Source organism: Sesamum indicum, linkage group LG4, assembly GCF_000512975.1.
Source record: "Sesamum indicum cultivar Zhongzhi No. 13 linkage group LG4, S_indicum_v1.0, whole genome shotgun sequence".
Lineage (NCBI taxonomy): Eukaryota > Viridiplantae > Streptophyta > Magnoliopsida > Lamiales > Pedaliaceae > Sesamum > Sesamum indicum.
Window position 1 is genome coordinate 9,951,485 of NC_026148.1, and position 20,849 is coordinate 9,972,333.

At 35.9% G+C, this 20,849-nt stretch overlaps 4 protein-coding genes across 4 annotated transcripts; 1 reads left to right on the forward strand and 3 right to left on the reverse strand.

The window, feature by feature from the left end:
- LOC105160473 (oxalate--CoA ligase) lies at positions 804 to 4,452 on the forward strand. Its single transcript, XM_011077860.2, has 4 exons — positions 804 to 1,105; positions 1,363 to 2,410; positions 3,269 to 3,372; positions 3,894 to 4,452. Exons 1-4 carry the CDS (start codon positions 905 to 907, stop codon positions 4,110 to 4,112), a joined length of 1,572 nt encoding a protein of 523 aa, XP_011076162.1. The 5' UTR covers positions 804 to 904; the 3' UTR covers positions 4,113 to 4,452.
- Positions 4,651 to 7,068, reverse strand: LOC105160474 (tubulin beta-1 chain). The gene is made up of 3 exons (XM_011077861.2): positions 6,661 to 7,068; positions 5,647 to 5,916; positions 4,651 to 5,486 (listed from the first exon to the last, which is right to left on the reverse strand). The coding sequence occupies exons 1-3, from the start codon at positions 7,052 to 7,054 to the stop codon at positions 4,810 to 4,812; spliced, it is 1,341 nt and encodes a 446-aa protein (XP_011076163.1). The 5' UTR covers positions 7,055 to 7,068; the 3' UTR covers positions 4,651 to 4,809.
- LOC105160705 (uncharacterized protein C683.02c) lies at positions 9,547 to 15,437 on the reverse strand. The gene is made up of 7 exons (XM_020693496.1): positions 14,984 to 15,437; positions 14,400 to 14,541; positions 13,309 to 13,400; positions 12,650 to 12,734; positions 12,350 to 12,503; positions 10,605 to 10,874; positions 9,547 to 9,881 (listed from the first exon to the last, which is right to left on the reverse strand). The coding sequence occupies exons 1-7, from the start codon at positions 15,266 to 15,268 to the stop codon at positions 9,731 to 9,733; spliced, it is 1,179 nt and encodes a 392-aa protein (XP_020549155.1). The 5' UTR covers positions 15,269 to 15,437; the 3' UTR covers positions 9,547 to 9,730.
- On the reverse strand, positions 16,385 to 19,848 carry LOC105160475 (O-glucosyltransferase rumi homolog). Its single transcript, XM_011077862.2, has 7 exons — positions 19,733 to 19,848; positions 18,930 to 19,172; positions 17,935 to 18,455; positions 17,663 to 17,855; positions 17,346 to 17,410; positions 17,037 to 17,247; positions 16,385 to 16,931 (listed from the first exon to the last, which is right to left on the reverse strand). Exons 2-7 carry the CDS (start codon positions 19,077 to 19,079, stop codon positions 16,566 to 16,568), a joined length of 1,506 nt encoding a protein of 501 aa, XP_011076164.1. The 5' UTR covers positions 19,080 to 19,172; positions 19,733 to 19,848; the 3' UTR covers positions 16,385 to 16,565.

The following is a 20,849-nucleotide window of genomic DNA, read 5'->3' on the forward strand; positions in this document are numbered from 1 at the left end:
AAAGGAAAAAAAAAAAGACCCTGTCTTTGCTTTTTAAGTTTGAAAAGTCCATTTTAACCTTACAAAAATTGCTTTGTGAAAAAAAAAAAAGATTTTTAAAATGACAAATCACCATTTTAGTTTGATTTGTTTATCGAGTTGTTTATATTTGTGGCTCATTTTATATTAGTCTTACTTATTTATCAAACAAAGTTCAAAACAAATTATATATGCATAAAATTACCATATTTATATAATTATCATATATATAAATATATTATAAATATGTATTAATTTTATATCTTTTTATTAGTTCATCGGGCCTTTTAGTTTTATTAATGATATATTTGTTTAAGTTTAATATATATATGTATAAACTTATTTTAATTTAATTTTGTAAATGAATAAAATTAAAATAAAATGAACTTCAATTATTTTAGAATTATTTTTACAGTAATAAAACGATTGAACAAACGAGCCGTCATCCAATTCATCTTTGATTTAATTAGAATTTTGAGTAAAAGTCGAACTTAACAATTTAATTTAAAAAAAAAAGTGAGATGTGGTGCAGTAATAATCTAATTATTTTTTTTTAAAAAAAAAGAAGAATAAAACATGCGTGGCAGCATATAATTACCCTAAAGGCCAGGATTGGTACCTTCCCTAGTCTGGCCTCCACGGAAAAGATGACGAAAAATGGAAACTCCCATCGCATCGACCTCGACCTGCTCCTCCTCCCCTGCTTTCTAATTGCGGTGCTCTACTTCCTATATATATCACCCGCCTACTCACACGCTTTCCTGCATCTATATTCTATCATTATTTTATATGCATATTCTATCATTATATTATAACCGCTCTATCGCTTTACCCTTATCTCTAGTATTTTTATTCATTCTTTCTCGGGGTTTTCGTCCATATACAAATGGCTACTTCCACCCTCACCGGTTTGTTGAACCATGTCGCCGCTATATTCCCTTCTCGCCGTGCCATATCTGTCTCCGGAAAGTTCGATCTCACCCATGCACGACTCAATCAGCTTGTGGAATATGCCGCCGCTCAGCTTCTCGCCGCTGGCGTTAAGCCTGGCGACGTCGTCGCGCTTACCTTCCCCAACACCGTTGAGGTGAGTTTTGTCATTTTTGTTCGATTGGTTCGTGGATGAATTTTTTCTCTGTTGAATACGGATTAATTAATTGAACTTGGGGAAGTTTTTAGTGATCTACGAGGGAGGAAATGTGATTTTTCCTTGTTTTTCACGCTCTGTTTGGTGTTCGCAATCTGTTTCAATTGCATGTTCTTTTGACATAGCAACGGTTTCGATGAAACGACATCATTTTGACTCATTGAATTTTTTTTGTTATTTATTTAATTCTGTTGCAGTTTGTTGTAATGTTTTTGGCTGTGATACGAGTCCGAGCGACGGCAGCGCCGCTGAACGCTGCGTACACTTTTGACGAATTCGAGTTCTATTTGTCGGACTCAGAATCGAAACTTTTGCTCACTTCAAAAGAAGGCAACGAGCCTGCTCAAGCCGCGGCAGCGAAGCTCAACATTCCTCATCTCTCAGCCACCCTGCCAACGGCCGATTCAGACATCATATTGTCTCCAACTCAGTCAAATTTTGACACTGACACGCTCGCTAAACTCACTAACGACCCATCCGACGCGGCACTCTTCCTCCACACATCCGGCACCACAAGCCGACCCAAAGGCGTGCCGTTGACTCAGCAGAATCTGTACTCATCGGTGCAAAATATAAAATCTGTGTATAAAATAACTGAATCAGACTCTACTGTGATTGTTCTGCCATTGTTTCACGTGCACGGCTTGTTAGCCGGTTTATTGAGCTCACTTGGCGCCGGAGCCGCCGTGGCTCTTCCTGCCGCCGGGAGATTCTCAGCTTCCACTTTTTGGTCCGATATGAATAAGTACAAAGCCACCTGGTACACGGCGGTGCCAACAATCCATCAAATCATACTCGATCGCCACCTCAGCAGCCCCGAACCCGTTTACCCGAAGCTTCGGTTCATCCGAAGCTGCAGTGCGTCTTTGGCGCCTGCGATTATGTCTCGGTTAGAGGAGGCATTTGGTGCGCCAGTTTTGGAGGCGTACGCTATGACGGAGGCTACACACTTGATGGCGTCAAATCCGTTGCCCGAGGACGGCCCACATAAGCCTGGGTCGGTTGGTAAACCGGTGGGTCAGGAGATGGCTGTATTAGATGAGAATGGAGTTGTCCAAGGTGCTAATTCGAATGGCGAGGTCTGCATAAGGGGCCCGAATGTGACAAAAGGGTACAAGAATAACCCGGAGGCCAATAAATCAGCTTTCCAGTTCGGGTGGTTTCATACAGGAGACTTGGGGTTCTTTGATTCAGATGGATATTTGCATCTTGTTGGCAGAATCAAGGAATTGATCAATCGCGGAGGTAATCTTCTGTGAATAACGCTACCCCTTTGCTTTCTTTGCATTTGTAGTATTTTTCTGTATCATATTACGCTAAAATTCATCAAGTTAATGAGATTCACACCTTATCATGTTTATCACTTGATCTGATTGGCATCTAACCTTCAGTGGATTAGCCAAACTCAGTGCATTAGCATCCTAAAATTCCTTGGGCAGCGAGAGCATTACGTGTTATATTCCATGTTAAAATTCCAATTGATTTGTGCAGTTGCATATGTTCTAGTACTAGAGCACCTACTTTTTATTTGTCTTTTAATTAATTCACTCCTTAACTCCCATTTCTTTGGGCCGTATACCAAATGGCTCAGGAGGTTGGCATCCACCAGTTCAAGTGCATGTGATCTGTTACTAGGTTCATGAAGTTGGCCCCGCTGGATTCTGATCTTTTGATCGGTGAATCTTAATTGTCATCTTTCTCTGATTTCCACAATAGTTCTTTACTAGGCTCCACGGCAGTCCATTCAGTGAAAGCTCACGGCCATAGCATGCACAATAGTTGTCCACAAGAATCCTTCTCATTTGTAAAATTACTGGAAGTTGAACTGTTTTTGAGAGAGTTGTTCTCGCTGGACTTTCCTTTTCCAGAAAAATAGACAGGAACTAATAATAAATGCAACGAACTTATGTTTGGAAAACTCTGTTTTCAAATTTGAGGTGCATGTAGTCCTTTTATGATAGCGCAACTTGCCTAATAGTCCAAACAAGTTACATCCACCTGGTATACACCTTGTTAGCCATGAGTGATCGAAACTTTCTCTACCACAATTATTTCGACTTTAGATGGATTTCAATTGCAAATTAAAATTCTCCACAATTGCAGGGGAAAAGATATCACCAATCGAAGTTGATGCTGTCCTATTGTCACATCCTGATATTGCTCAAGCTGTTGCATTCGGCGTTCCGGATGATAAATATGGAGAAGAAGTAAGAAAATCCTTTCTTTTCTCTCATTGTCGTTATTGGTCATGCATATCCTCTCTATTTACTTGTCTCGTGTTCATTGGAAATTAAAAATGTGTGGTCACCACAGGCTTAGTTAGTCTCTTGAACGGACATTTTGTTGAATTTTAGTTGGATGACGAATTTAATGATGCTTTTACTGGTTCTCACTCGCACAAGAAAGCTGTGACACACTATCCACTGGGAAAAAAGTCACAGTCAGAGGTAAAAGGGATCATTTATGGTTATGATGTTGATATTTTCCTATCAACCATTGTGAGTGCCGGGAGAAAACCAAAGTTTATCCTACCGCATTCAGAGATATACTTAGTTGTTTAATCTGTTGAGTTGCACATACTTTGTCATCGAGGGCCAGAAATTTGTGCTTTTTGATTGTACTACTTTCTTTCTTATATGCTCTCAACACTTAGGACTAGCATGTATTAAAAGTTAATCTCATTATTATGTCATTATAATTGATTGTTTTGTTATTCCTATGTATTCAGATAAACTGTGCGGTTATTCCCAGAGAAGGCTCAAACCTTGACGAGGCAGAGGTTGCTAGGTTCTGCAAGAAAAATCTTGCTGCTTTCAAGGTTCCAAAGAAGGTTTTTATCACTGATTCACTCCCTAAAACTGCTACTGGGAAAATCCAGCGGCGAATTGTGTCGGAGCACTTCCTTGCACAGATATCTACTGCTAAGGTCCCCAAGTTTGGAGCCTAAACTGCTGGTTTTGAAGGAAACGAGAAAATCTGTCGTCGTTATACCTACCAGATGAATGGCTTCTAAATAAAATTATCAAGATTTTACACCTGGGGACGGAAAGTATATTATAGTGGTCCAGAGACTAGACTTTTTAAGTCTGAAGCAATTGAAGGTTTTTTACTTTGGTCGTCAAGGGATTTTCTGATACGTAGCACATCATTCTTTAATCAGTTTAATGCTGCAGTTGGTTAACCCTGTAACCAAAATAGTCTCGTCACTGGAATTCTACATGTTGAATTCCGGAATTGTGTTTAAGGCAGAAGCAAATAGTATTTTACTTTCTTTCAGCACGCTTAAACACTGTTTTGGTCATTTTAGAGTCAAGTGGAGGTTCCCTAGAGAACTGTAGTTATATAGCGTGGGCTATTCACTTCTAAGTATTGTTCAAGTTCCAAAATATCAGACGATTTCAACATATCCAAGCACAGAACAGATCATAACCAAAAATTCATTAACATCTCAAGCTAAAAGATGTATGTAGACCTAATAGAATCAATTGAACATCCAACACAACTCTAGGAGATAAAACCACAGCAAATATGAGACATGCCAAGCAGGCAATGATATGAAACCCAATCCCCAAAGAACCATTTGACAGCAACATGAAACAGTTTAAACACAAAGAAACAGTCAAATTACAACATAAAGGTCAAATTTAAGCTTCCTCCTGCTCCTCTTCATCTTCATAATCATAGCCTTCCTCATCAGCTGTTGCATCTTGGTACTGTTGGTACTCAGAAACTAAATCATTCATGTTACTCTCTGCTTCAGTGAACTCCATCTCGTCCATACCTTCTCCTGTGTACCAATGCAAGAAAGCCTTTCTCCTGAACATGGCTGTGAACTGTTCACTGACCCTTCTGAACATTTCCTGGATCGAGGTGGAGTTACCAATGAATGTAGACGCCATCTTCAACCCAGTTGGTGGAATATCACATACAGTAGACTTGACATTATTGGGAATCCACTCAACAAAGTAAGATGAGTTCTTGTTCTGAACATTGATCATCTGCTCATCAACCTCCTTTGTGCTCATCTTGCCACGGAACATGGCTGAAGCCGTCAAGTATCGCCCATGGCGAGGATCAGCGGCACACATCATGTTCTTTGCATCCCACATTTGTTGTGTAAGTTCAGGAACAGTTAGGGCTCTGTATTGCTGTGACCCACGAGATGTGAGTGGAGCAAACCCAACCATGAAGAAGTGCAGTCTAGGGAATGGAATAAGATTGACAGCAAGCTTGCGAAGATCTGAATTCAGCTGACCAGGGAAACGGAGACAGCAGGTCACACCGCTCATGGTGGCAGAAATCAGATGGTTGAGATCTCCAACTGATCAAAGAATTAATCAAGTCTCAGTAATCAATTATAGGATTTACAAATTCACAGGCCACATACTTCCAGGATCCTATGAATCCTGATACAGATGGCAGTATGGCATGAAAGTAAATAAATCTAATAAACAGCTAAGAGTAAAAAAAGAGCAACTTACAGCTTGGGGTGGTGAGTTTTAGGGTTCGGAAGCAAATGTCATAGAGTGCTTCATTATCCAACACCATACACTCATCAGCGTTCTCAACAAGCTGGTGAACAGAGAGGGTAGCATTGTAGGGTTCAACAACAGTGTCTGACACTTTAGGAGATGGGAAGACAGAAAACGTAAGCATCATGCGGTCTGGGTACTCTTCCCTGATTTTAGAAATTAGAAGAGTTCCCATTCCGGATCCAGTTCCACCTCCCAATGAGTGGCACACCTGGAAACCTGAGAAACAACAAAAGAAGAAACCATTTTACCATTTGAAACAAAAGAAGAGTACATGTAAATGGCACTTCATTCCCTCTCTCAGAAATGTTATCAACTTGTAGCTTGCTTAGGGTGATGTACACACAGAGAAAATCTAGAAAACATACATGAATCCTTATACTCACAATCTTAGTTCATTTTTGGGGAAACAGGGGACTTATATTTAGATAAAAATGAGGAGCCAAAAAGTTTATACTAACATGTTAGAATAATCACAAGGGACATTAAATTTTACATGGATATTTCTAAGCAAATTAAATCAAATACATGACAGTCACTGGAACAAGACATCCCTCGTCAGAAGACCATAACGTCATGGTACTCCATTTAGATTGAGTTTTCATACTCTGAAACTACACCTAATGAATATGAAAAGTACAAGCAGCTTTTCTCATAGCATCATAACTGCAACTAATTCATCTGAAAAACCAAACGCAGACCTAAAATTAAATACCGAACCATCATAGCAGAACAGCGGAAAATCACTAAACTCGCTAGCAGTGACTTAAGGCCATCAGATCTACAAATATCACGCTGTAAATAACAATAAAAATCACCTTAATGCATACTACTGCAGATCTAAGTTAGAAAATGCAACAGATACTGAACTTAAATCGAGAGATCCACTCAGTTGACCAAGGAAATAATAGCAAACACAAAAACTCTAAGCATCATGACAGTAGAATAGAAAAGCATCAATACCTTGTAAGCAATCACAGTTCTCCGCCTCTTTCCTAACAACATCGAGCACGGAATCAATCAACTCCGCTCCCTCTGTATAATGCCCCTTCGCCCAGTTATTCCCTGCACCAGACTGCCCGAAAACGAAGTTATCGGGCCTGAAAATCTGCCCATACGGGCCAGATCTGACACTATCCATCGTACCGGGCTCCAAATCCATGAGCACGGCGCGTGGAACGAATCTCCCGCAGCTGGCTTCATTGTAGTAGACATTCACCCGCTCAAGCTGCAGATCGTTGTCGCCGTTGTACCTTCCGGTGGAATCTATTCCGTGCTCCGCGCACACCACCTCCCAAAACTTTGCTCCGATCTGGTTGCCACATTGGCCACCCTGGATGTGCAGGATTTCACGCATTTTTCAAAGTTGAACGTTGGAGAAGATATGTAGATACAGAATGTGGGAGCGAGACAGAGAGGGTTAGGGTTTGGTGGAGGTGCGTGTACGAGTGTGAGTGAAGTGAAACATGGAGAGTTTATATAGGAGGGGGGATTTTCCAGTGGGAATATTTTGAATTTTGAATTTTGAAAAAATTTGAAAATTGTTGGGAAGAAGTGGGTGAGGACTCTATGCTCACGCTCTGTTGGGGAGGGTGAATACGACGCGCTAATCACGTGGGAGGTTGGAGGAAGATGGCACGTGAGTGAGTGGAGGGGCATGTGAGTGTTTATATGGGTGAGTTGTAGATCTAAGGTGGCCATTTTTTATTTCAATAAATAATTCAGAAAAAAATAGAAGACTCTACCGATAACGGCTATTTTTTCTTGGTATAAGTGGTAGTCAAGAGTAGTTAATAGCTTATTGGGTGTGCGCTCATTCAATTTTTTTATTTCAAATTTGTTGTATTTTTTTTAATTAATATATATTATATAAAAAAAGTATGTTATATTTTTGGATAAATTATAACAAATTTTTACAATATTTGGCTAATTATAAATACCCTGTTAATAATTTTTTGAATTTGACAGTCGTCTAACAACAAACTCAACCTGTTGTTCTACATAGAAGACTCTACCGATAACGGCTATTTTTTCTTGGTATAAGTGGTAGTCAAGAGTAGTTAATAGCTTATTGGGTGTGCGCTCATTCAATTTTTTTATTTCAAATTTGTTGTATTTTTTTTAATTAATATATATTATATAAAAAAAGTATGTTATATTTTTGGATAAATTATAACAAATTTTTACAATATTTGGCTAATTATAAATACCCTGTTAATAATTTTTTGAATTTGACAGTCGTCTAACAACAAACTCAACCTGTTGTTCCCGATAGGGTTTCATCCATTTTTATGGTGAGTTTATGCATTTTGAATTATGAATTATAGTTTTATTTATTTTTTAAATTTTTTCTGGGACCAAATGGATAATTTTTTTTTATTTTTTCGTCCACCTTATCTATTTTTTTTACAATTATTCAATTTTTTTTAAAAGAATAGATCATAAAAATAAAATTGACAATTCAAAAATTCAATCCAATGCATACATTATTTAATCGAATATCAAGAAAATATTCATAATTTATCAAATAATGAAAAAATACTCGTGATTACGTCAAATTTCAAGAGACCTCATTGCTATTTATTCTATTTTTTTTAAGAAAATATTTATACAAATGATATATACTATTCCATGCATATATTATAAAGTAAACTATACAATCAATATTTAAATTCAAATTATACATTGTTTCCTATACTGACGGGGTAAATAGGTGATTAATTTAAACTGAATTTGGCCAAATTAAATTTAATCACATGAAAGTTGCATTACATTTATTAATTTGCTATTACAGAACAAAAGAAATATAATGATATTAATCTCATCTCATATACATATATATTACACTATATATATTTTTATTTATAAGTATAAAAATGTACATGTGAATGTTAAATAAAGGGTAGATTATAAAATTTATGTAATACTTTTGTTGAAGTCTGTATTTTTCATCCAAACCCTAAATAAGTGAGGTTATGTGTAAATAGGGAATTTCAAAAGAAGTGCAAATATAATTTCAAAACTTCATTAAGAAAAAGTGTAATTTTATATTTTTATAGTGAGATTAAGTGTAATAAAAACCTAAAATCAATGTAATTTAAGTAAGTTAGCTGTGCGTTATGGATCTAGTGATGAACCATTTATTGAATTTACAAGCAAGTGGGTGATAGGCCAATGTCCTACTGCTGTTGCAAGAAAAAGCAAGTAGGCCCATGCTATTCACTTAGACTTGCTTGCACTCTAAGGTGACAAAAGCTGAGGTTATGGGTAACAAGGAATTTGTTCAGTTTGCCAGGGAAAAAGAAGCAACCGAATCATCAACTCTGCTCATCATTATCATACCTTCAATGTAAAGCAAGGAATGCAAAGTCTTCTATTGGTGATCATGTTATGACAAATTTCCAATTTTCCTGATTTGATGCCATAACAAATTAAAACATAATCGATATCTACTTTCCAACAAAAATTTAAGAGAATTATGCGTTTTTTATCATTTGGGTTACGTAATATAAAGAATTCAAGAAAAAAAAAGATAGAAAAAATTTTAATTTCTTAACAGATGGTTAATGAAGTCTTTTACCCTTGTATCATTGCCAGATTTTTATTTTTTGTTTATACTGTATTTTAGGTTTCACTCGTCAGTTAATTATACAAACATCCACAAAACATGTCAACATTATTTTATACATATACTTTTTAAAGATAATTTCTGTAATTATACAAAAAAAATAGATGATTTGCGTAAACGGATCATCAGTAAAGAGATGTAAATGTAATTATCACAAATAAATAATACATGCATGATAGAAGAGAAGGGACTTTAAAGCAAATTAGGGTAGACATTTAATCTGCTTAGCTGGAGTAGAGGACAATTATTAAAATCTTGGAAGAAGATTACAAACAATAATGCACAGTATTACAATTAACCAAACAAGACTGTTATACTACAGATCAATATATGCAGTAGCTACCAAGATGAGAATCATAAGTGCTCTGAATTTCAATCTCAAAGGATGAAATTGAGAATGGTATTTCAGTAAGCACGCTCTTTTATGATATCCAAGCTCATTTCACTGGGATCTGTTGCTTGTAATTCAACTTGAATCCCGTCTAGCTCTCTCTTGAACCTGTCCTTTGAGCTTGCGTACACCATCTTCATCCTCACGCTTGATGAATCTGGTGACCTAAAACCTCATAAACCCATACCTTAGTCATATAAAATCACTTCCTTTTAATTAGGGTTAATTGCACTTAGGCTCCCTCTCGAAATTATACTTTCTAATAAAAAAAATTTCAAAGTTATGCTTACATGCCTTCCAATAAATTCACTTTTTATACATAAACCCATTTCATTAGGATTTGGACGAAAAACATTGACGTTTGAAAAAAAAAAATTACTTAACGAATGGGAACAGGTGTGAACAAGAATTTTTCGGAGGTGGTGTAAGTGTAGTTTCAAAACTTTTTTGATGAAAAATATAATTTCATATGTTCAAACGGAGTAAGTGCAATTAACTCTTTGAAATAACTTAAAGAAACATTATTGCATTATATCTTAAAGTCTTATATCTGCACCTTAGAGAAGTCAAATTCATGAGTTTCTTCACACACACTAACAACAATCATCATATTACGTGGGAATTAGAACCCGTGTAAAGTAACTTTTTGGATGCTAATTTTGACACTTCAATTCACATATATATGAAAAACTTTCAAAAACGAAAAAGCAGATAGATTACACTGACAAACTTCTCTAATGTTGTGTAAGTGAGCATTTTGGATTGACAATAAACAGATGATTCAATATGTCGCATATGTGTGAAGTTCAATTTTCTCAACAAAATGTGCAACAAAGTAAGAGCAAACGCATACTTAGTAGCATAATTGATTCAATAGATCAAACTGACCAGGCAATGAAGAAAATCTTGCTCTTCTGGCAATTTTCGTTGGTGATGAAGTCGAAATCAAAGACAGCGTAACGACACTCATCAGAAGGGAGAGCGCGTGTGAAATCATTATAGTTTTGACCAGGCTCGCCAAGCTTCTCCACCACCACCTGTTGTTCCTGGATCTTGAAGATGATGAAACGATAGTTCCTCTTTGCTTTTAATTCTTGGAACTTGAGCTTACACTCATCTTGCACGGCCATTCCAGACGCCGAATTCGCCTGTCCACACCTACATCATCAACACGACACGAAAATTCCTTCCCAGAAAAAGAACACAAATTTTATTTGTGATGTTCACAGTAAACATTTTCTGATCCGATTTTCAAATAACAACTACCTTCTCCAATTCTACACCTTAATTTTTTTCAAGTCTACACCATTTTCCAGGAAATGCTTGAAAACCAAAGTAAACCAGCAATGTTTCTTCTCAAATGAAAAACTTCGCAACTAAATTCATCATAAAACATTCTTATTTCCACCCATCATTGGAAGGCATCATCTCAAAATATTTTCAGAAAGTATTTCCACAAAATAACAATGCAGATGACTCCAAATATAGTGGGAGTTGGTCATTCTGGGCCGAAATTGAAAATGAAAAACAACCAAACAAGGCATAAAGTTTACCCAACAGTTAAAACCATACTTCTCTAGAAATACAAGGCAGATGAATTTTGACATGAAATGCATATATCTCAAAATTTCTACGTCGCTTACCATTTTTCAGGAAAGAAATATGAAAGGTCTTATCGATCATTCCAGATGCGATCAAAGGCCACAAGCCATTTTCGTAAAAATTTTCAATTGAAGTATTAAGATCATAATGGGGGGCGACAAATTTGTGATAAACACAAAGAAAAGCAATAATGCAGAAACCAAATAATCATCAAACAGATAATGTATTACCATTTTGTCTTCGGATTAGGGAGAGAAAGAGCAGCAGAAATGATTAGAAAAAAGGAAAAATGGAGAAAGGAATAATCGCAAAGGAATAAGGAAGAAGAGAAGTATTTTTAAAAGAGAGAAAATTGCGGGGGAAGAAGACAGAAATAAAGGGTCAAGGATCGTCCAACGCCTTCCTCGGTTCCTATTTCTCCTAACCATAACCATAACTATAACCAACTCCTCGGTTCTTCCCTCCCATTCTTTGTTTAAAATGTTGGTACCACTCGAACTCATAACTTCTTAATTGTTAGACAAAGGGGACCAACCTTATTTAGGTCTTGTTTGGGTGAAACAAACAATTCTAGGGATGCAATTTTTTCTTATATTAAGTGAATTTGGCACACGACTTTGATTAAAATATGCAATTTCAAGATTATTATTATTATTTTCTAATAATATGGATTGGAAACAGTAATTTTAGATTTGATTTGTTTAAGAAAAATCCCACATTTTGTTTGATAATGGTTGCTTTGCTATAATATGAAAGTGAAATTATTAATTATTCACCGCGCTGCGATTAAAATTATGTGTTGATACATTGGGTGGCTTCCCAACAACATAAATAAACATTGAATCAGTGCAATAAAGATGGATATGAATGAAGCTGGTAATAGAAATGCCAGCAGCAAGTTAGTCTTCTTTTGAAACAAAAGTTACATATTGGGGCAAAAAATATATCTGGAATATAACTTGGTACTACAAGGCTCCCAACAAATCGTATAAAAAAACTTACAGTATACCACTATGAAGTATCAAAATTGTCAAGCAACAAAATTAACAACTTTGGGTCCCTGTTTTTTGTTGGTCTTTACATCTTTGTCCTTTTCGTCGAGTGGAACAACAGATATAAAGTCGTCTTCAAGGTCATCCCCACTGGCGAACTTGATGACTCGGTTAGGCCGTTCTTGAACTTCAACTGTTCACATAAAAGGGCTCTTGCATTAGCTACCAGCCAAAATGATATGTATAATTTACGGGCATCAGCGTTTCTTAACTACTTAGTTATTCTAACAGCAAAATCAAGAAAAAGCAATGTGAGATTACAAGATTGATCAATCATACCAGCTGCATCAGAAGTTCTGCTGCGTTTATTAGGACAATCTCTGGCTAGGTGCGTTACACCACCACAAACTTTACAGCATCCGCCCTACAAATGATTTCATGTTAAATGTCGGATTATAACATGGCCAAGCTGGCGGCGTTGGTGTTACAACGCAGTATAGCTGTTTATTCTACTCATATGAAACTCTATCCTAGTACGAGAACATTCAGCAACCGTGGACTTTAAGGAGCATTCCAGGAACGATGTATGTTTGTATGTTGTCTTTGATTTTCATTTTTATTTTTGTACATATTTCACAATTTGTCTTGTATGTTTCCAATAGCTTTCGCCGAGCTCATTGTTTTTTCAATATTGATTCTTTCCACTCCAGTTGACGTTGGTAGGTGCATAAACTTCTAGGTACACCATGGAGGTGTTTATCACCTTATGTAGAACAATTAAGTCCTGTGTGACAATGACTTGCAGCTATACATGCATATAAGCAAACCAGCTATTCGGAGTCATCCAACAAGGTTGACTTAAGTAACTTGATGAACTATGCAGTTATTGACTTGAGAGGCAGAGACACAGGGTGGTTTAATGTATATTTGAGTAGAAAATGCAATTCTAAACTAATATAAGAGCCGGATTAAACTTATGAAGGTATAAGACAATGTACCTTTGGATAAATTCCATGGGTATTCTTGGGACAGTTTTTACTCAAGTGCCCAGATTCTTTACATATAAAGCAACTAGCATATCTCGTTCCTCCTGCACCACAAAATATCAAAGCCAAATGAGAATTTCAGAAAATATTTGGTGGGAATAAGGATACAGAATACAGGAGGAGAAAAGAATTTATAAAATCATGATCTATAAAACATTTCAAATAATCAATTTTAAGCAAATCCTGAGGCTGGATTTTTTTGGCGAATGGCAATGCTACTCTTTTACATTATTTAAGTCACTAGATAACCTTCAATGACTAAACCTGTCTAGTTTATTATCAATTAGCTTGTAGAGTTGAATCTCCTGGTCAAAGCTCTCCTTTTATTTATTCCTCTACTAGAAGCTAGACATGCCAAATAAATCTCCAAGGCAACACCAGTCCCGATTAATCCCAGAAGTAGGGCTGAAAAAATAATCAAACTCCTCAATATTCGACTCGAAATTGATTGGTGAAATTCATTTGTGCTCAATCCGTTAATTTTACAAACCAAACTTGAACAATGTTTTGTTTGACAAATTTTTAGGCTCGGTTCGAGCTCGATTCAGTTAGAAATAATAAAATATATTTTAAAACATCAAACTATTCGAGGTCGACTTACATTCAATGTAACTAAAGCTCGTTCAAACTCGTTCTGATCATTAATGAAACCAAGCTCAAACGCAATTTTTCAAGCTCGATCGAACAAACCCAAATAACAATGCGTTCAACTTGATTCGATTAATTTACAATCCTAACCAAATGTAGCTCTTACCATTTCATTTTAGAATAACTCGTCAAAATGGCATCATTGTCTGGTTTTTAGCCATCATTTTCTCTTAGAAATTTGGTTTGACAAGCACAAGGCCTAGTTAGTAAAACATCAGAGAATTCTCCTGTAATGAGAAACTCATAGGAGCAATATGGTGTCGTCAACAGAAATCCCTGCCATTAGGCAATGGGACTTGCAAAGCAGTATCTAATAACCAGAATATGGTATACAGAAAGACGAACAGATATAATGCAGCATACATTATTAAATATAAATGGGGTAGATAAATTACCATCTTGAAGAGGTTGAGGGCAATTAGACAGGGAATGCCCCATTTCTCCACAATTATAACACAATTTCTTGTCCATTGACTCATTGTTTTTGTTGGGGCAGTTCTTAAGACTGTGGCCGCGTTGTCGACAGAACAAACAGATCTACAAACATGTTGTCAACCACAAGACAACCATTATCAAAACTAGAGAATTGCTCTTCCACAGTAACTAGCAAATTCTAACAACTGCGCGTAATCAGTAACTTCAATAAAATGGTCACTCTTCATCACAAAAAGCAATTCTCAATCTTCAAGAAAATTCATGCAAAAAATAAGTAAAATTTCCCAGACTCTTATTCAACTAAGCAAAAGGCAAATGCATGAATTTAAGATGCTGGCCCAAATATAAAACGTCTTTTGCTAAATAAAATGCTAAAGCCCAATATATTCCTGTTATTCACAAAAATCAGTGGAATACTGACAGACAGTTTAAAAGACAAAAACATAAAAGAACAGGTTTTCTTCATACAATTCCAGCTCAATCTTTTTTCTGGTTTAGTCACAAAAAGGTGCATTAACATCCAAAAATCATCCGCAAATCGAACCTTGTTCCTTTCCCATTCAGATTTCTTGGGGCAATTCTTGGCAATATGGTCCGGCGCTTTGCATATATAGCAGCTCTCACCAGGTTTCATCCCAGCAACCCTAAGTGGATGCTTCTTGTATGACGATTTCTTGGGCTTGTTGGGATCACTTGAATCCGATTTCTTGCGCTTGAACTTGCTGTTCTTCTTCTTCTTCTTGCTGGGTTCTTTCGGCGGCGTCGGGAAAAGCTCCGGGTGTTCTTCTTTATAGCGTTTTCTGGCCAATCTTTGCCTTTTACTCACCATTTGTCTTTCTCCTTCTGCTCCTTTCGCTTCTTTTCGTTGCTGTAAAATTCAAAAATAGAGGCGAATGGACATGGGCAGATTACAGCTGATGCTCAGAGATGCAGGGTTTTGGGTATAACTGGAAAAGAATGCTTAGTTCTGCGCTTTTGCTCGTGGAGTAACACGCTTTTTCTTTGCGACTAATGTCTATAAGTTCAGCGTTTTAACGGGGCGCAGATTTTACAAGGGCTCAAGCCTCAATGTAATTACTGTTAATGGGCTCGAAAGAAGTTGGGCCGAGTCGACGTTGGATATAAGAGTCCCCTAATGCATTTACCAGATTGTAAATACTCCAGTAAATAAAGCAAATTATTATATATTTTATTTAACTTTTCATTTTTTGTTAGAACTAGTTATACTTAGGCTTTTTTTAAAAACATAAAATTATAATTTTTTGAAGTTTCGAAATTACATATTTTTTAAAATTTTCTATTTATACCTGATTCAATTTTATTATAGTTCAGACGGAAAATGCTGATAATATTAAATAAATTTTTAAGTTTGCCTATTATTTAATATTTATATTTATATTTTTGTACTTATAAAAGGATAAATGTAATGTGTTTATAAAGGGATAAGGTACCAGATGTAAATATTGAATTTTCGAAAAAGACGTAAGTATAATTTTAAAAAAAAAAATTAGCAGAAAATATAATTTCTCATTTTTCAGAAGAATTTATATATAACTAGCCCTTTTTGTTATTTTATAATTATTTTAAAAAAAAATTATGCAATTTCTACGCTCCACTATCAATTGACGTGTGAAAATGTTTCGAGGGTATAACAATAACTTAAACTTCGTTAGATGATCGAACAGTCATGATGCACCATGTGACATTAAAATTTCGATTTTGACCTGAGGTTCAACACTCTTGCCCCATCAAGTTCGGATCTTCTATTTTAAATTAATATTTCATCTTATATTCTACTTTAGATGATCCAACAATCGTGAGATCCACAAGATTTATTTCAAAAAAATTTACGAAATTTGGCATCAGAACAATCAAAATTGACTAATGTCAAAAAATTTACACGACTATTTTGCGATCCTTAAAAAAATAAAGGAAAAAAAAAAGGTAAAATCGCAAGGATAATGTGATTTATTCCGACAACTTTTGCAGAATTTGGTAACGAAAGAACTAAAATCACGAAATATAAAAAAGTTATAAAACTATTTTGCAACTTTAAATAAAAATGTCAAAGTGCATTGCCAACTAACCAAACCAAGAAATATATTTAAGCCTTTCTACAAAACCTTCTATCTCTGCTGATCCTGAACCTTCTCCCAGTACTTCTGTTCCCCCAACTCAACTTGCTTTATTGAAGCCTGTTTTCTCTCAATAAGTTGCTTAAGAGCAGAAGGTTCCAAGGGAGAAGGCATCGAGCACGGGCTCGATTCTTTTGGACTCTTCACCATGGAATCGAGCATGAATGTTTTCTCCAATCCTTGTGCATGGCAAGCCATCGCCTCCGAACAGAGCTCTACTGCTTTCGGAGGTATTTTAGGCTTGTATCTCAATAGCTTTGAGTATTCACTTAAGAGATGGAACATGTAATCGTAAACGAAATCCATCTTCAGATCATTTTGGACGAAGCTGCTCGCTGCCGTTCCTAGTTCTTGAGCCTGCCTTCACAAAGGGAAAGTGATGAATGGCAACTACTGACTAATCATAATGCACCTAATGTTACATGCATACTTGCTAATCTTGGAAAATATGTTAGCATATACCTTTTCTTTGTGGTTGTTGCCCCAATCAACAGCAAATTTAATTGATCGACATTTATCTTCTGCCTTTATCGGCCAGTAATGCTGCATCGGCACCAAACTTCTTGTAAAGAAATCATAGTAGTCTGGTGTTACCAACAGCGTGACGGAGTCACAGGCAAGAATGTATTTCTCACTGACGGACCATGCAGATCCTTCGATGTAAATTTTGTATCTTTATATCATGGGAAGAAAAATTAGCCTAATGCAGAAAATACATTTACGAATAACAGAAACGTGGACTTGCTGAAACTGAGTTCAGTTGATGATTACCTATGGGTACATTGCTTTGCCAAGTCTGATTGTTTAAAACCTTCCTCTATCTCTTTGTCCCAATCCTGAAAGCATTGCCAAACATCTTATAACAGCTCTCAATGCATTGATCGTGCATAAAGTGCGTTTTAGCATTTTCTTGTCGCGCTTAAATATCGCAATTTGCATCAAAGATAGTCCTCAAGTGCATATTGCATTACAACATCAGAATAAAAAGAACAGTAATAACATGAGCAACGTTATTACTCTGCACAAAATACGTTCCGCTCAATAAAGTCACCTTTACCGTGCTTACGACATCCAAGAACTAGTCGTACCTGCTTGTAAACTCGAGCATTCCAATCTTGTTTTTCAGATACATTACACTTGAGAAGATCCACTCTTTTCTCAGCCACTTTAGGATTACCTTTCCAGAAAGCGTAAGGTTCCCTGTCCATCCATCTTAGCTTCTTGTTCCCTTCGTTTAGGTCGCCCATTAATTGTTCCCATGGCTTTATGTTGGTCTCAGGCCTAAAATCGGATAAAACAACTTGAGTTGCTGCACAAGATTGAAGATGATCTACAAGTTAGAGTACAATGAGTTTCTTACCAACCCCAGAAAGACCAGTCCGGGAAAGCAATATCAAATGTTTGATTATTCCCACAATAACGGAACAACGGTGGTGGCTTTAGTGCATTCAGCCCCTGATAGTCACTCGACTTGATCACAGGCCAGTCCACACAGTCAAACATCAAATCCAAATCAGGCACCTTACCGGGGTACCGTCTTAGTAGCTGCAGAATGCCCCATAATGTGAAAACGTCTCTTGTTTGGAACGACTTCACATAAGTCTCCAAATAAGCCCTCCCATTCAAGATCACTAACCTGAAATTTGCAGTTCTATTAGCTCTCACAACCATTTCCTCAGTTATGCCTGTGTCTTTCCAGGGTCGTAAATCTTCATGGATCCAATGGAAGTAATGAGGGCAGGACAGAAGAATTGATGAACTTCGTGGTCTGATTGTTGGTAAAGCTGATGGATAATAATTTGCCGGGCATGTTTTTGTCTGATTAGTGGAAGAACAGTCAAGTGGGATTTCTATTATTTTTGTTGGCAACTCTTTGTTTACCTTCATAGAGAAGATTAATAAAAAGAGATATTACACTACTGATATCAGAGAACTAATAACCAAATTAAACTACGCAAATCAATTCAAACAAGAACACAACAGCCCTTCTTTAACTCTATCTGCTACGCCGTGAGTCATGTAATAAGACCACATAGTTTCTGCCTTGAAGCTGTTGACAGCCATAACCGACACGATCTTCGACAACATAAGACAGCATTCAGATCGCAAACAACGTTGTATTGTACATTTGTTACTTAGACCATGAAAAATACTGTATTAACTGTTACAAACTGCAATCCTCCGTTCCATTAATCCGATTTAATATTGCTAGTTTACATTCAAACTTCTATGTTACAACAATTTAACCAGAAAGCACAAACATCATTACTCACTATCAATTCCTACATAGTAAACTTCAGTTCTCTTTTACCGTAAACTAGCTGTTTTTAGTAAATTAGTCTGAGAAAAACTTACAGAAACAGATATGTCAAGAATCGAGGTGGATAAATATGCGCCAACCACCAGAAGGCAGGTGAAAAAGGCGAACGTGTATCTTGTGTGAGGCTTATTCCAATTGCATTGATGCCGAAACGATTCAGCCAAACGCCTGTAACTTCCCTGCATGCTCTCTGCTAATATGTTACTCTTATCACTTCAAGACTTGCAGTGTTGAATGCTTGAATCCCCTCAAACTTAATCAAACCTTCACCTTCAACTCTAAATAGACCAATGTAAGGATTCTGCTTCTATATTGTTTTCAAGAACTAAGTTAACAAGCAGTATATGAAACCATATATTTTCTACTTTTAAGTTTGATCATCAAACGAAAATTCCATTCAAGATCAAAGGGCACTCTTTTTTTCTTTTTCTCCAATTATCATTCAACTTTTAGATGTTAATCTTGCATATAAATCTTGTTTGATTAAAGAGATTATTCAGATTGATGAAGAACCTCATGCTAGTCAACAATGAAACATGCCCATACACATCTGATTTCCACATCCACACAAAATCAACCCCTCAATCCAATTCCATAGTCGAAAAAAGCTGGTCGCCCCTCCCAACCTTTTTCTCTTCTGAAGGAAAGTATATTTTCCTATTTAAATGCAACATAGAAGCAGAACCAAGCCCCTTCAATCCACGTCCAACATATATCCATGCACAAGTCCACTTGCAAAAACTGGGTATTTTCATCTCAAAAGTGAAGAAATTTAATGAATATGGGACGGGATAAAAGATAATAATCAAGAACAGAAAAGGAAAATTTGATCAGTCACCTAAAGTAGATTCTGTCCCTTTTCTGCCTGCCTGCTGCTGCCTGTCAAGACGACATCTTTTCCTAATCCTTTTCCTTATTTTCTTTTCTTTCTCTCTGTTGTTTGGGGTGTCAAAGTTTTGGGTACTCTGTTGCATCCAAACAAGAACGCAAAAGAAAAAAGACAAGTCATAAACTAAAAATAGTGGAAATTTTAATTCGTTTGGCTCCACTCGAATCAATTATATAATAAGTATTATACATTTTGATTTTCAGAAATAATGATCATAATTGTATCAAACTCTAATTAATTCGTTCAACCAAACTTGAATAAGAATTTTTCTGAAAATAGTTACCTAAAATACCATAATTCAGACAAAAAAAAAAAAAAGGGTGAAATTACAATTTCGTAAGACTTATTCACAACTATCCAACCATGAGACTCGGAATGATTTGAAATACTTAATAGAGAAGTGGTTTCAAAATTTTGAGATGGTCACCGCATCTCATTTGATTTCATATGATATTATATTAAATAATTATCTCATTTAAAATTTGAGACCGTTAATAAAAATAATTATTTAATAGTAAATATATTAACGGATGAGTTACAAATAAATAGCTAAAAGATTTTATTAAATCAAACCCTAGGTCTGGTGTATCATGAGTGATGAGAATACTCATTATTGAATGATTTTTTTTTAGACGTATGTAACCACTATTATTGCAATTTATTCATTATCCCTAACCAAAGGCTCTCTTTCTTTATAAATATTTCAGAGTAATTTTTTAATAATTTATTTAATTATTTTTTTTGCTGGTTAATTTTATTTTTTATTTTTTTCTTCCTAATTCTGACTTATTATGGATGGATTCTAATCCAACCATCTCTGAATTATTATGACAATGCTGTTCATATTCCAAATAAACTCTCCTGATCAAAATTTCACCGAGAAAATTGTCATTTATATCCTTGAATTTGATTGAAAAACGTCAATCCATTGATCAAAAAGAAAATTAAAAAAAAGAAGTGCAAAACGAAAAAAGGGGCAGAATAAGAAATTCAGCTTTTCTTTTTCTTTTTTTGTTTGATAGAAACAGTAAACGATAATTACATATTACATTAATATTAATAAACT